Consider the following 16,431-nt stretch of genomic DNA (forward strand, 5'->3'; position numbering starts at 1 on the left):
CTCCCCCACCATGCTCCAGTGGCAGCCCTCCCCCACCATGCCCCAGTGGCAGCCCTCCTCCTCCATTGCCCCAGTGGCAGCCCTCTCCCCACCATACCCCAGTGGCAGCTCTCCCCTCCATGCCCGAGTGGCAGCCCTCCTCCTCCATGCCCCAGTGGCAACCCTTCCCCTCCATGCCCCAATGGCAGCCCTCCTTCTCCATGCCCCAGTGGCAGCCCTCCCCCACCATGCCCCAGTGGCAGCCCTCCCCCACTATGCCCCAGTGGCAGCCCTCCCCCACCATGCCCCAGTGGCAGACCTCCTTTCTACCCCTTTACCATCTCTCATAGCAAGCTCTAGCTGTTCTTCCTTGGACTCAGAGCCTACCCACTTGCTGCATCCCTCCAGGATGGCTGCAAATGCCTCCAGTAGGACCTGGTTCTGACCCCGTGGCCCCACATACAGTGGTCAAAATGCTCTCCTACTGAGCTATATCCTCAGTCTGTTTTTAACTTTTTATTTTGAGACAGGGTCTCATCAAGTTGCCCGGTCTGGCTTCCATCCGACTATAACCTAGGGAGTCACTGATGCTCCAACCAAACTTTGCCTCACCTGAAGCTGGGTTTATAAGTCTGACTGACTAGGCCTGACTGGATGTTCATGTCTAACAACGCTGGGGGATGTTCCTGCCACTGACGTGGGACACACTGAGAAACCATGACTGTTTATCCTTGAAGGTCTTGTGCCTCTGAGGTTAACCTTGCCTGCCTCTGAGAGTCCAATGTTGGAGCTCCACACAGAGATTCCAGACCTCTCTAAGAACAAAAGGCAGTGTTCCTAGAGGGGAATGTGCCTAGTGACCTCAGGCATTGAATGCCTGGGGTGGACATACTAAGCGTGCTTTTAAGAGCCCCCTCAGTCCCTTTGAGAACCAATGTCCCATCCAGGCATAGTGGATAAGACATCTACAATCCCAGAATGGGGTGGGGAGGCAGGAAGAGGAAGATCACAAATTTGGGGCCAGTTTGGGCCACCTAGTGAGACCTTATTTAACACTTTTTCTCCAAAATACCAACCAGTGCCCCAATAACCTGGCAGCCCCCCTACATCATGTTCCTTGCTCCCTATCCAGTCACACGCACCCCCACTGACACTGAACACACACCATCTCCCAGCCTCTGCACACTCAGCAGCAGACCCCACCCTTGCACTTAGAAGCCCCTTCACGACCCAGATGGATCAGTGTCTCTCCTAGAATCCAGCCTCAGGCTCGGTGGGCGGCAGGGGCTGGAGGCTGAAAGAAGGCCCCGGTTTTCTCTCCGTGTTGGGAGATTCCCTCATGGAGTCAACAAGTCCTCACGAAGCAGCTGTCTGGTTCCAGGGACTCTAGTGGGTAGCACATAGCCACGCCCCCACACTGTTGGTGCCGAGGAGAAAAGAGTTTTAAAAATGATAAAAGAACTCAGGAAGCAGCCTTATGTGAGTGTGGATCTGTGAGGAAGCCCAGGTGTATGGGAGTTGAGGCTTCTGTGTGGGGGAGGCCAAGACGTGCCTCAGCAGTACCTCAAAGACACCAGAGATGCAGCAACTGGGACACCCTCTACCAGTGCCTCAAGCAAGGCTCAGGGAAGACTCTCAGAGAGAGACTTGGGACTCCCTGTAGAACTGAATGTCAGCCAGCCAGGGAAAGCTACCAACCCGGAGATGCTGCTTAACTCCAGGGCTTTTATGGACTCGCCAGGTCCAGAACCCACATGCCAGACACCACTTACACAAATTCTAGCCCCTCAGCCCAGCCTGTGCTGGGTCCTGGTCTCAGGGCCCAAATAGAGTGCCCTTCATGACCTTCTGAAAAGCTCCAGGCTCTTCAGTTCCTACCAGTCCCGAAGGACTTGTAATTCTGGTTTCTTACAGATGAAAACCACAGAGGCTCAGAGAAGTGAAGAGCTATGGCCCATTGCACATGAGCACATGTGTCCCAGCCACGGACCTGGCACCTTTCACCCCAGCAGCATGCAGAACAGCTCCTACCCAGTCAGATGGCTGGCCTCGGGCTCTTCACAGCACATCGGATGCTCCCTTAGATGCCGCTGGCCACTAGGTGCTTCAGGCTCTCAGCTGGCACCACTCCCCATCAACACAGAACATCTAGAACTTACAACTCCCCCGTTCTGACCCAAGCAGCAGAGAGGGGAAAGCTGTCTCCACCGAAGAAATGTGTTAAACCCTGAATCACTTCTGTTCTTACTAGTAACCACCCCCTTGCTGGTGGTGATAGCATAATACTGATCAAACAGGGAACTGACCATGGAAACCTGACATGGACCTGGGGGGATGGCAGGGAGCAGGAGTTAAGTCATTAGGCCCATTTACAGATGGTGCAGTAGAGTCTTGGCACAGTTAAGGGGCTTTACAGTTTGTAAGGATGACACGATCCCCTCCCAGCCCTCATTGGCTCAGGCCGTGTGTTCCCTCACCTGCATCAAGACTCCAGAACTCCCAAAGATGCATGTGGGATAGAAAAGTGGGGTGTTCTGAGCTTGAAGGGGGCTGGCTAGCAGGTCAAACACACCATACACTGTCTTAGGAATACTGTCCACCTTGTAAAGACAGCTCTCCTGAGAACTCACTAAGTCAAATTTCAGATTGCCCCACACCTCAGTAGAAGTGACCTTTGCAGTGTTAGGGAAACGAGGCTGACTGGTGTTTCTGGGCATGGGCAGGGATGAAGGTCCAAGAAGGCCTGGGAAGCAGGGATTTGCAATGGAATGGTCATGGCTTCCTGGCCATCACACTACATACTCTCCAGGCTTCCAAAGGAGATGGCAGAAGGTGACAGGTACAGGAAGTCTTCTGGAGGCATGCAAACCCCTCTCCACTCATGCTGCAACCCCAAGCACCTTCACATTGGTCCCCACCAAACTCAGTGCCAGAGTCTATCGCCAGCCAGGCAAGTTTGGGCAACTCTCCTGCCCACTAGAGCCTAAGTGCCCAAGGTGGTGGTGGTTTCAGCAACTTTTTCTCTCTGGTCCTCATTTGCAGATTTAGAAAAGAGGAATGAGGGAGCCCATGGCTTCTGTGGGGCCCATGTGGTGATAAGTTTATAGGAAAGGCCCAGCTCTGCCCCTCAGGAACAGAGCAGGGCTATGCCTTGCATCCTGGACTGCCCTTTTCCGCCCTCATCAGCCCTTTGCGGGGTTGGGACCCCTTCCGGTGTCCAAGAGGATGCCAGGCAGCTCAGAGACAGGAGCAACCTCCCTCCCCCAGCCTCTGGGTTCCATGCCGAAGAACCGGGGCCTGGCAAGGTCGTGAGAGTGCCGAACCAGCAGGATACTCATCCTCTCGTAAAGCAGTCAGGGCACCTAGGTGACCTGAAGCCAGCCCCCTTCTCTCAGTTTTGAGGAGCAGGACTACGCCTGAACCTCTGGCACAGCTGGAGAAGTTATATATCTGGTGTTCCCTTCTCTTAGCTCAACTATTTGTCCAGAGACGGTCCCTCCTCCTAACCTCCCCAGAAGTGGTAGAGTCCTGCAGTTGGCATTCATGTCGGAGGATATTTGTCAGGGGTCTCAAAGAGATGGTCAGGACTGATTTAAGAGTAGTCTGTTTTCTCTGTTAATATTTTATTAGGACAGAAATGTGGCTGCGGATTTGGTTACTGATCTTAGGGACAGGAGCTCTGCGTGGAGACAGGGAACTGGACACCAGATGGAGGGCGAAAGGGACAGTTTCACCACTGGCAAAGGTCTCAAACCATTTTTTTTTTTACTGGTACATTGAATCCTGGGTCTTTCCTAGCCCTTACACCATGGGCCACCTGCCTCTCCCGGGTGGCCCAAGCCAAAAGCAGTTCGGACTCTCAAGCCTAGGTCAGCTAGGAATGCTCGCTCAAGATGTCACCCTGCGCATCCCTCCCATCTACGCCAACGCTGCAGTCCGGTTTGGTCGGTTCAGCCCGAGCTCTCTCTGCCCTCTAAATCCAAGACCCAGTCCTCCCCAGCCAGGAGGGGGCGGCGTCTGAGCCGAGGCAGCTATCCTTCTACCGACCCCTGGCTTCCCCGGGAAGAGCCACAGAGGGGCGGGCGGCCACATGTTACCTTCCATGGACATGGGTTCCAAGATGCCGAACTGCTTGAGGACGGCAATGAACAGCAGCACCACCACGGCCATGGCGCACAGCTCCATACCCTGAATCCCCATGGCGAGCGCGACTGGGACCGGGGCGCACCCCTCCGCCGTGCGCTGCCTGGAGGCGCCGGGGCCGGAGCCTCCCGCCCGGCCTCAGGGGCGGCGGCTCACATGCCCCGGGCAGGCGGGGCTACGGGTGTTGGTGGGGCCGGGACCCCGTGGAGAAGGCGGCAGTGAGCAGAACCGGTCGTGATGCTGGAGCCGTGGCTCAACTTTCCAAATTAGCCACCAAACTTCGAGGCGCGGCGGCGGCTGCAGCGTGGGGCGCTGCTCCTGGGATCAGTGTGAGCCAGCAGCGCCCCCATTCCCCGCACGGGGCACCACGACTTTGCCGCCCCCTGTCCTGCCCCGAGGGCTCGGGGCCACACAGGCGGGGGGTCCCGGGCGCTCCTGGCCGCCCCAGGCTCCATCGCGGCTCCCCGCGCGCTCATTGGCCTAGGCGCAGCGACCACTCTGGGACTCGTCCCTTGCGGCCCCTCCTTGCCAGCCCAGGAAGAGGCGGGAGGGACGAGGCCCCGCCCTATACGGTCCAGCTCCAGACTGAACCTGGCTGGTCGCCACGGCTCCCCTGCCAGCCTCGGGGAGGCCGCGCGGTCTGCGGTTTCCCCACCCGCTGGAGGGAGCCGGGTGCTCAGGAGGAGGGGCGCAGTGGCCAAACTCTCTGCAAGAGAGTCAGTGGGAGGGGTGCGGAGGATCCGGGAAACCCTGAGTCTCCTGGATGTTTCCTGCAACTCAGCCCACAGCTTGAGATTCAACTTGATCCTGATCCACACATCTTTGAAGACGGAGAAGTTGGTGTCCAGAGTTCGCCAGTTCTGGAAACTTGCTTGCGCTCCCGAGGCTTTAGGAGGAAGCTCTGGCTTTGGCACTGGAGCCTACTGAACTGAGTTCAGATTCTGACTGCTGTATGACTTTGGTCGAGTCTCGGACATTCAGCTTTTTTCATAGAGAGCCGATATGCCTTTCTGGATGTCGGGAAGATATAAGCAATTGCTGAGAGCTGTGCTAATTAGTTTGTGGGTGTATTTCTTCCCTTAGGGCACTGGGTAGGGCCAAGGAAATAGCGGAAAGAAGGAGGGAGGGGAAGGTGGGGAGTGGCAGGGCGGAGTCGAGATGCTCCAGGCTGCGAAGCGCCTTCTCGTGCTGGGCACAGTGTTGACTCTCTGCTGTCCCACCCCCACCCCCACCCCCCATCCCCCGTGTGCGCAGCACGCCTCAGGAGTCCTCGCCACCCCCAGAGGGACCAGGTGGGAAATGCTGCCGCCGCCAATCCCAACCCCTTCTTGCTGTTTTAGCAGAAGGGGAAATTGAGATCTGCTTCACGCCTAAGGGTGTTGTTCCCACCCCAGTCCGAACAACCTCAGCTTTCCTTTAGTTTACAAACTACTCGCCTATTTATTCAAAGAGCACCAACACAGTGTTTAGTCCTAGGCGCACAGTGTTTAGTCTAGTCTTCAGGTGGGGATGTAAACCCTAGCAGAAAGCCCCTGTGCCCACCCAGCTGCGCCGAGCGCACATACCTGGGCCATGCTGTTGGATATATTTAAAAAGTTCCTACAGCGGGCATTCCTCATCTTCCGTTTTATAGACAAGGAAACTGAGGCCCGGGGGTGTGTGAATTACTCGGGGGGGGGGCACTGGTGGCAACGCCAGCCGGTACATTCTGGACCGGCACTTCACTGTTGAGAGCCACACAACCTTACTAATTTAACCGGCTTAATTAAAAGCCAGAGTTTGGGCAAGAAATTTAAGGAGCTGTAAGCGAACGGCTTTTAGTTCAGGTTAATGGGGCTGTAGTCTCCATTGATCAAGGCCAGAAAGGTAGGCAGAGAGGCGGAAATCGCCAGACAGCTCTGCTGGAGAACTCGACTCGCTAAAATGTTTTTTAAAAGGCCAGAAGGTCAAAGGTCTCCTGCGCTCTATAAATTACACACTTAAGAACCAAGAAACACCCAGCCCATGCCTCAGTTTCCATATGGAGTCAAAGGCCTGATAGACATCCCTAGAGTCATAACCTCTATAAGCCTCAGTTTCCCTATAAAATGGGGATGGTGACTAGCCTCTCTGGAGGCTCATAGAAGATCCAATGAGACTACGGGTGGCACCTGAATGGCCTCCGCAGGAAGACAGATGTATCAGGTGAGGCAGAAAATCCAGGGTACATGGGAAGCAAGCTGTCCCTTGGAGCCTCCTGATCCTGCCACCCACCGCTGCCTCCCTGCCTCAATTTCCCTTGTGCTCCTGAGCATCTTCAGATGCCAGTGTAAGCGTCAGTGGCTGCTCATAAGCACTGAGCTATAAGCAAGTCATCGATCCCCTGGCTGTGCGGCGTAAAATATTAACGACGCCTAAGTGGATCCGAGGCTCGAGAGCGCAGTATGAACAGCCTGGGCTGCAGGCCTAATGGATGGAAGTGGACTCTCCAGGTCGCTCCGAGTTGGGCCCTGTCAGCTTCGGGTGTAACCGAGGTCCACTGACGCTAGGTGACGGTTCTCTCACATCCTTCTACCCTAGACTCAGCGCTCAAGCGGCTTCTCTTAGCTAGCAAAAGTCAGGCCACGCCCTCTGGCGGGCCACGCCCCCAGGGGCTGTCTGCTTTGGCTAGCGTTTATCCCTCTCATGCTCCCACGCCTGCGGTCACATGTTGGGAAGTGGCGGCGCTTGCATAGCCTTTGGGGAAAGGAAAGGTACGGGGAGGGTATGAGGCGGGGAATCTCTGTAGGTGAAGATGAGAGGGCCACAGAGAGGGAGAAGCCCGTGCTTCCTAAAGAAGTCGCGGGGCGGAGCTCACTTGAAGGCCTCAGGATGTGTAGGGTACTCAGTCAGGGGTGTCTGAAAGGCTGGTCTGGTTTAGAGAGTTATCAGACAGACGAAGCTGGCTGGAATTCAAAGAGGTTGCACTTGAGGTCATAGTGTCCTCTTGGCCTGGAATATTGAAGCTGCTTCTTTGATGCTGTCTTCAAGAAGCCTACCAAGATGACACCAGCCCTGCTTGGTGGCCCTCCCTGAACTCCCTATGCTTCCTGTCTGGCGTGTCTCCACCTCCTATGTCTCTGTCTCTTATTTCTTACACAGATCCTGCTGTTAGTTTTTCAAGGCTGGAAGTTTGACTGACATGACACGCTATTTCCTGCTCCAGACACCAAGCTAGCCCAGACTCCAAAAATTCTGACTCTTGCAGGTCTGGACCCGGGCCATCTCAGGACCCATTCCCTGGGAACAGCTCAGCAACAGACTGGTCCCTGCTCTCCGGGGAACAGGGCTCCGTTAGCTCTAGATCATTCTGTTGGGCAGAACAGGCATTGTTCAATGAGTTGTTCTTATGCTTCACGGGAACTAAGCTACCCGGGAGTGGAGTCCCGCAAGCAAAAGGTACCTCACACATGATGTCCTGGGTGTGTCACACCCAAAGCTGAGCTCTCCATCCCCACTAGGCTGTGCCACTCCCAGTCTTCCTCCCTATGCCATCCTCTTCCCACCTACCTCTGTGCTCTGGTACCATGCCTCCATCGCTCTCTGCTCTACCCAGCAGCTCAGCCACACCCCTTCCCTCACTCCTGGACTCCCAACCTAGATCCCCAAACCCTCCCAGCCACACTGTTCCACTCAGCCACTAAAGCCACCATCTCAAAATGGCCATGGGATTCTGTCCTTTTTACATTTGACCCTCTGACTGTGACTATGCCTCAACAAAGGCCATGTTTGCCTGCTCACCATCCCCATTCAGACTTGGTAACTGCACCAGGATTGCATTTGCCATTTTCCAAGCTCTTTGCTTCTGAAGCCACAGGACGGTGGCTTTGGAGATCTGAATGGAACTGGTCTGTGGCCTGACTCCTCTGCTCGCCTCTGTGCTGCCTTCTACAGTGGGCAGCTCAGGTTGGATGTCAGATGGGACCTGAACCACAAGAGCCCTACAGGAGACTTATGGTGTCACTGGGCACCCCGAGGTGGCAACAAGGAGCCTGAGAATGCTGTCCCCTGGGGAGATAAGAGGAAAGAGAAAAGAAATGGTGGCTGTTGTGTACCTGGATCCAGCTGTACCTGATAGCACTTTCAAACTCAGTTATATGAGCCAGTAATCCCACCAGTTATTGCTTTTTTTTTTTTTTTTTTTTTTTTTTTTTTTTGAGACAGGGTTTCTCTGTATAGCCCTGGCTGTCCTGGAACTCACTTTGTAGACCAGGCTAGCCTCGAACTCAGAAATCCACCTGCCTCTGCATCCCGAGTGCTGAGATTAAAGGCATGCGCCACCATGCCCGGCTTCCACCAGTTATTGCTTAAGCCAACAACTTGAGTTGGGATGCTGTTACTTGTAACTAAGATAATCCTAATTAATACGTTACTTACTAGTTATGGAGGCCAGACTCTCAAAAAAGGGGGCAAGCGAGAATACAGAACTGGAGGTCTAGGGCTCAAAGAGATGACCCCTCTTTTTTATTTAGTCAAGGCCTTCAGTGCTTAGGATGCTGCCGCCCACACTCAGGGTGGCATTTAACTCTCCCCTCAGTTAAATCTCTGGAAACACAGGCACCCATGTAATTCCCAGTGTGTGTGTCTCCCATGTAATTCCCAGTCCGGCCCTGTTGACAAGGAAGGTGACCCAGCGCAGGTCAGTAGGTGACCCTCCCTTCTGTTCTCTTAGATGGAACACACACAAGTTGAAGAAGGGCCTCAGGCATGCAGCTCAGTCAGAATGAAGTCCAGGGGAAGGGAAGACAGAGTCACAAGGAAGAAAGGATCTCAACTGACAGCTGCACAGGGCAGCTGCACCAGCGATGCTCATTTGAGTGTTCAGGTAGAAAAGCCAATACAGTGTTTGCGTGTGTGTGTGTGTGTGTGTGTGTGTGTGTGTGTATGTGTGTGTGTACATGCCATAACATATATGTGGAGGACAGAGGACAATTGTCAAGAGTTGGTTCTCTCTTTCCACCATGTGGGACTGAACTCGGGTGATTAAAGTCTTGGCAGCAAGCACCTTTACCGACTGAGACATGATGCCAGCCCTAAATCTATATTTTCCACCATTCCTTGGTACCTCAACCCTCTTGAACATGGAGAAGGAGAACCTAAGCAACGGAGGGTCTGGCAGCAGCCTTAGCTCAGGACTGAAGGCCCCCTCAGGCCTACACAGACTCCACACTGCAGCTAAGGGCACTGGAACAGCAGTGGGCACAGTTATCCTTGTGAGAAGGGAGTACATGAAAAGAACATGGCATTCATTTCATCATTTGACTCAGTATACTGCCCTAAATGATTGTGCTCAAAACTACCTCGTGCTGGTGTTCACAGATGGAGGAAATAGATCAGAGTGGTTTGAGGGGTTGGGATCCAGGGAAGGAGGGAGCCACAGAGTCATGGGATGGATAGCAAATGTCTCCTGAAAGGCTCATGTGCTAAACTACGATTGCTTGTCTGTGTGCTATTGGGAAGCAATGGAACATTTAGGAGGCGGGGCTTCACTGGGCAAAGTTATGCCTGTCTTTGTTAGGGAGTCTATTGCTGTGAAGAGACACCATGACCGTGGCGACTCTGATAAGGAGACATTTAACTAGGGTTAGCTTACAGCTCAGAGGTTTAGTTATTGTAGAGAGTATGAAGACATGCAGGCAGACATGTGCTAGAGAAGTGGCTGAGAGTTCTACAGCTGGGTCAGTAGGCAGCTCTAGCCTGGGTCTGGCTTGAGCATTTGCAACCTCAAAGCCCAACAGGCCCTGAATCTGACAGCTCTAAAAACAAAACTCAACATTTTTTCTTTTTTTCCTTTAATTTTCTAAAAATTGAGACAAGATCTCATGGAGCTCAGGTTAGCCTTGAACTTCCGATCTTCCTGCCTCTATCTCCCAAACTCTGGGATGATAGGCACGTGTCAGCATGCCTCATCTATGCAGTGGTTGTGATTGAATAGAGGGCTTTATACATATTATGCATATACTTTTACAATTGAGTTAAACTCCCAGCCCAACATTCACTGTGTGTGTGTGTGCATGTCTGTGTGAAGTGAATCTATGAGAGCTAGATGTTAGGTGTCTTCATCTAATGCTCTCCGCAGTGGTTTTTGAAACAGGGCATCTCACTAAACATGGAGTTGACAATTTCAGTTAGGCTGGCTGCCCAGAAAGCCTCTGGGATCCACCTGTCTGTCTCCACGGTGATGGGGTGATTGTCAGCTCTCATGTGGATGCTGGAGATCCAAACGTAGCTCATCATGCTTCCACAGCAAGCACTATGCCCAGCAAACTCTCTTACCAGAACCCCACCCCCCAAAAAGCCCTCTTCAGTCTTTATAGAGGAGTAACTTAATACCAGGCCTCTTAACAAATCATGATACCCAGCATGTAACGGAAGATCTCTAGTGGTGAGGATGGAAAGGTAGCTGATCATAATGTCTACTCAGAACCCACGTTTGACCAGGATGTTGGAGCTAAGCAGAAAAGGGCTTCAAAATAGCTGATCAGTATGTCTTTAATCAGATCAAATTGGAGCTCTGAAGGACAAACTCTGGTCTGTCTCTATCTCTGTTATTGTGAGGGACCCCTAGAGGCTCGTGTGGCGAAGACTGGCTCCCCAGCTCATGGCTCTGCTAAGTGGCAGAGAGCTGGGGATATAGTCCAATGGTAGAGCACTTGCCTAGCATGTGCGAGAGACCCTGGGTTCTCAATCCCTAGTGCCTTCTAACACCCCACCCCCACATACCAAGTAGTAGAATCGTTAGAAAGTCGGGCTTAGTAGAAGGAAATTAGGTCACTGGGGGATGTCCACATTTGGATTGTGATACACACTCTTCCTCCTTGGCTCTCCTGAGGCCTCCTCTGCCATAGGTTCTGGCCATGACACATAGTGCCACCACAAACCCAAAATGACAGGGCCTAGAGACCTTGGACTCAAATCTACAAAACTATGAGTCAACCAAACCTTTTCCCTAACTGAGTCACCACAAGTGCTTTGTTGTAATAATAGAAAGCTGACTAGATCGTTTCACTATCTCTGAGCACATTGTGCAAAATGCTGAGATTCAAAACCCTGAAAAGAACCCAGAAAACATCACCTGGAGCAGGAGATGACATAGCTGGACACATGTTTAGATCACTACTTAACCAAGAATTATAAAAAAAAAAGATATCAAGAAATAAGAGAGTATAAACACAAGACATGGCAGTAAAAAAGTAAGAGAAGAACACAAAAGGCATGAGACAAAATGATGTCAGTTGTAAGTCCAGCCTCCTGAGGGATTATATTAAATGTAAGTGGACTAAACTGAATGGAAGAAAAGTAGAAATGAATATGAGATTTTTTTTTTAAAAAAGCAAAGCCTAAGAAATGAATAGTTGGAGTCACAGGAGAAAAGAACAAAAGCAAAACAAAACAAAAACCTAGAAAAAATACTAACAGAATTTGAAAAAAATTTCAGAAATGGTTCAAAGATATCAAATGGATTGAATGAGCTGAACGAATCCCAATCAGGAGAAAGAAGAAGAACCACAATTAGGCACAGCAAGTAAGAGAAACCAGAGTGCAATACTAACAGTTTTGAAAATGCTCAAGGAAGGAAAAGTAAATGGCTAACTTAGAGTGTCTTCCAGATGAGAACAGTGCCAAGCACGGTGGCACATGCCTGCAATCCTATTGCTCAGGAGAGGCAGACAGAAGGATCAGGAGTCTAAGGTCAGCCTCAGCTATGAGAAGCGCTTTATCAAAACAGAAGAGAAACAGGAGGAGGGGCAGAACACTAGTCCTGTCCTGGTTCCATCATATGCCCAAGGCTTTCTTTTTTCTGTTTTTGTTTTTGTTTTGTTTTGTTGGTGGGGGGAGAGGAGGGGTCAAGACCTGGTTCCTTTCTGTAGCCGTGACTGGGATTAAAGGCATGAGCCACCAACATAGAGACAGGGTTTCTCTGTACAGCCCTGGCTGTCCTGGAACTCACTCTGTAGACCAGGCTGACCTCGAACTTAGACATCTGCCTGTCTCTGCCTCCCCAGTGCTGGGATTAAAGGCGTGTGCCCCCGATGCCCTGTCTGAGGATTTCTATTCCAGGGATAGACAGGGCCAACAGTCTCTATTCTCTGTGAAGCAGCTGGAGTCAGGTCTTCATCCTTCAGCATTTCCTCAAGATTAGGAAGAAGAAATGGTAAGTGAGGAGTGAGATAGGAATAGGAACACTCACAGGGACAGGAGACACGGGCTTATCTTCCTTTGTCAACAATGTACACACCTTGTCATATGAAGAACTTGCCAGGTCGCAAGATAATGTTGCATGTCCCCAGGGACAAGCTGGCAATTGGTCTGTATATTAAGTGGGGGAAACCCTCTTAATTCATGAGGAAACTCTTTTCTAAAGCCATCTTCATTTTTAGAATTGTATTTTATTTTTATTTTGCCTCAGGAAGTAAGAGATGAGTGTTTCTTAAGTGATTCTGGTTTCTTTGATTCTTATGGCTAAGAAGGATTTGGAAGGCCTGAGAAGTCTGAGTGACTTGGCTATGTAGGCATATTCCCAAATATCATTGTGGTTCTAGTGCCATTGCTGTCGTTTAAAGGAGAGTTCTCTCATAGTCCTGTATCCTAGTTAACATTATCTATTAAGTATTAACTTGACATAGCCTGAGAAGGTAATCCAGTTGGGGGATTTCCTTGATGGTTAATTGATGTATGAGAACCCAGCCCTCTGTGGGTGGTGGCATTCCCTAGGCAGATAGCTGTATAAGAAAGCTACATCTGGGTGATGGTGATGCCCGTTTTTAATCCCAGAACTCAGGAGGCAGAGGCAGGCACATCTCTGTGAGTTCAAGGTCAGCCTGATCTACAGAGTGAGTTCCAGGACAGCCAAGAAAAAAGTCAAAGACAAGAAACAAAACAAAACAACAAAACAAAACAAAACAAAACAAAACAAAACAAAACAAAACAAAACAGAAAAGAGTCATAAGAATAAGCTAGTGAGCAAAGCCAGTTATCAGTATTTTTTCCATGGTTTCTGTTTCAAATTCCTGCCCTGACTTCCCTTAATGATGACCTGTGACCTGGAAGTGTAAGATGAAGTAAACCCTTTCCTCCAAAGTTGATTATAGTCACAGTGGTCTTTGTTTTTTTGTTTGTTTGTTTTTGTTTTTATCACAGCAACAGAGAGGAAACAAAAGCAGCCAGTGTCCTGTTTGACTGTCCCTTGGACAGAGGATGGCTTTACCTGCCTCCATCCCCAGTAAGATGAAGCCAGCCTCCATCTATCCCTCATGAGAGCCAAACATTTCTAAACAGGTGATAGGAGGAGGGACATGAAATCAGCTGTCCCCTGGTCCCTGTGGTAATGAACTTTCCCATTATCTTTCACGTGAAGAGCATATCATATAGGACAGATAAGCAGCTCCAACATGACAGGGTCAGACCAACCACCCTGGCTTTCTCACCAACTTTACTTCAAACCCGTTTGTACAATGCTCACCATGTTGGTCTGTGAGTCTCTTTGGGTAAATTTCTGTTTCTTGAGTGAAGTTGGCTTTCCCATCTCTTTGCTGGTTATAGGACATGGTAATGATCAGAAGGGAGATCAGAACCAGGGTGACGTAGGCTGCAGTGCTCATTGTCTTCAGTGTTGGGGAAGCACTCACTCCTTAATCCTTTCAGAATGCATCCCTGCCTGCCCCAGAGTTCTGTAGAGCATCAGGCTAGTGTTAACCAGTACAGTGTTGTTCTAACCTCCATCAATCCAGGCCAGAGCCCTGAGCACAGAAGATGCCGAGGAAGCTTCACTGGCTGGCTCAGAGGTAGCTTGTTGCCTCTGGCATTCCTCCTAGTCACACATTGCCATCAATCTTCAGGATGATGACATTGACACAAAGTGCTCTCAAGTCCCAGCCTTGTGCTGATCTGTGAAGATGTCCAGGAGATAAGCATTTGGTTGTTGGAACTAAAGCTGAGGGCCCAGGGGTGTCTCGGGGAATTTCCATCCGGGATGCTTGTTGCCAGCATCTCCACCCCTGTGGTGTCCTCTGACAGCTCAATGCCTAAGTACAGATGTCCTGCATCAGCTGGAGGCAGCAAACAAAACCTCAGGCTCTTATACATGGAGATGTCAGAGAATGCACTAGGGGTGAGCAAGCCTTAGGTGTGGTCCTCATTCCTGGTCCTCAGTGAGCTGAGGAGCCTCCAGCTCCAGTGTCCTAAGCTCTCTGAGCCCAAGGCAGTGTGGAAGTTAGACAAAAGTGGTAGTGGTGACAGATCCAGTTTGCTTGCCTAATGTTTGTATGTCCCAGATGTAGTCCTTGGAACTCATATACAAAATATCAGGTAGCAGTCATGGCCCTATTCACACACATTCTAGGACTTGCCTTAAGCTGTCTCCAGAAGCGTCAGGTTTGGATGATCACACTCAGAGATGTGCCTCAAAAATACTCAGCATCCCTCTCCCCACCTTTCCTCAGAGGGTAGGGGAGCTGCCAGTGGGACTTACAAGGCCATTAGGGAAGTAGAGAGGAGACACTTCGTGAAATCTAGAGGGGAGGTGGTTTTAAATTCTCTCCATCTAGTAAGACATACGATTCCAGGATCTTACCTTAGCACACGCAGGTATTCGTTTAACAGATAGTTGCTGGACTTTCTCCCCGTGTCTACCAGATACAGCACTAAAGATGGCAGATCCAGCCCTGGCCCCAGGGAAATGATTCTGCTCCAGAGGAGACTGGCCATTAATTAGTCATAACTGGAAATGATTTGCTTGTGACAGAGAAGGTAGAAGAAGCTGTTATCCCAAACAGGGGGCTAGAGGAGGTTCATGGAGGGAGCTGGAAGATTTCATGTTCAGGGTTGAGGTTCAGGGTTGGCATAAAGGGGATGCCAGGTGCATGGGACAGGGACACAGTGAGCAGGGACAGGCTGGGGACAGAGGTCTCTACTGTAGATGACAAAGGAAGAGAAAGACAAAAGCCAGGAGCCTCACACAGAGGTCCAGTTGGCATTATCCCAAAGCCATGGAGCATTCATATGGTCTAGGTATTTCTTTTTTTCTTTTTAACGGTCACTCTAGTGGCAGTGTGACCAGAGATGTAGCATCTGCTGTCACTCACTGCCACTTGGCTTTCATAGGCCAGATGGAACAAGCAAGCTCTAGCCTGGACTATCAGGTCACACCGCAGTACAGGGGGGACCAGAAGGAGCAGAAGTCTCTCTACTTCTTGACCAAATCGGTTCCTCAGACTCACTTCACTGGGACATTTAAACAATGTCTGTAGCCAGGAAAGGGTCATGTTTGTAATCCCACCACCCATCAGGCTGAGATAATGATGGCCTCCAGTTTGAGGCCATTCTGTGCTATAATGTGAAACATTGCCCCACCAATGTGTGTTTTTAGGGGGCATGCTGCATGCCTCAGAGTGACCCCATGGAAACAACCAGGTTCTGGGTTGTCTCAGAATCTGGCATCCTTCAGCCATAGCCTATGTTCCTGCAGGAGCTGGAGAAATTTCAGTTTCTGTTTGTCTGTGGCCTCATCTATAAAATCTACCTTCTTTGGAAAGTAATTGAGAAAGATAACACTGACCTTCATACACTTGTGTGAATAGTACTTGCCAACCTGCACATACAAGTACACATGTAAACTAGTACACACACACACACACACACACACACACACACACACACACACCTTTCTTACGGACAGGTCAATGAAACACTCTCCTGTTTTTTCTGAGTTCCCTCAGTCATTTTCTTTTAGGCAAAGGTTAAACTGGCTTTCCTCCATGACCTTAGAATTCTATTTATTTAATTTTAAAGATTTATTTTTATTTTATGGGTGCTTACTTGAATGTGTGTATGTGTGCCACATGTGTGCCTGGTGACTGTGGAAGCCAGAAAAGGGCAGCAGATTCTCTGGAACTAAATGTACAGACAGCTGTGAGCTGCCTGGTGGATGCTGGGAACCGAACCCAGGTCCTCTGCCAGAGCAGCCAGTGCTCTTAAGCATGGAGCCACTTCTCCAGCCCTAGCCTTTGAATTCTTTATGAGTATCTGTTGCTTTTGCTGCCTTGAGACAGGCTCTTGCTACATAGCACAGGTTGACTTTGAACCTGCCGTGTAGCTCGTCCTGACCCTGAACTGGTTGCTGATTTTTCTGTCTCAGACTCCTACGTATTGAGACTACAGATGTCGGGTATCACACCAGGATCTTAAATTCTTTGTTTCTTCTTCTTCTACTTTCTTCTTCTTCTTCTTCTTCTTCTTCTTCTTCTTCTTCTTCTTCTTCTTCTTCTTCTTCTTCTTCTTCTTCTTCTTCTT

At 50.5% G+C, this 16,431-nt stretch overlaps 1 protein-coding gene across 3 annotated transcripts in view; it reads right to left on the bottom strand.

Annotated features, from left to right (window-relative positions):
• Kcnip3 (potassium voltage-gated channel interacting protein 3) overlaps positions 1 to 16,431 on the bottom strand; it is a 67,691-nt gene that overhangs the window by 24,013 nt on the left and 27,247 nt on the right. Inside the window, exon 1 of one of the 3 annotated variants that reach the window (XM_021182142.1) lies at positions 4,077 to 4,568. The exons of the other annotated variants lie outside the window; for them this stretch is intronic. Coding sequence (XP_021037801.1) covers positions 4,077 to 4,179 — 103 coding nt within the window. The 5' untranslated portion in view covers positions 4,180 to 4,568. Of the gene's footprint in view, positions 1 to 4,076; positions 4,569 to 16,431 lie in introns of those variants that run through there. 3 annotated transcript variants of the gene reach the window in all.

The sequence above is a fragment of the Mus caroli genome, chromosome 2 (genome assembly GCF_900094665.2).
Source record: "Mus caroli chromosome 2, CAROLI_EIJ_v1.1, whole genome shotgun sequence".
Taxonomy (NCBI): Eukaryota; Metazoa; Chordata; class Mammalia; order Rodentia; family Muridae; genus Mus; species Mus caroli.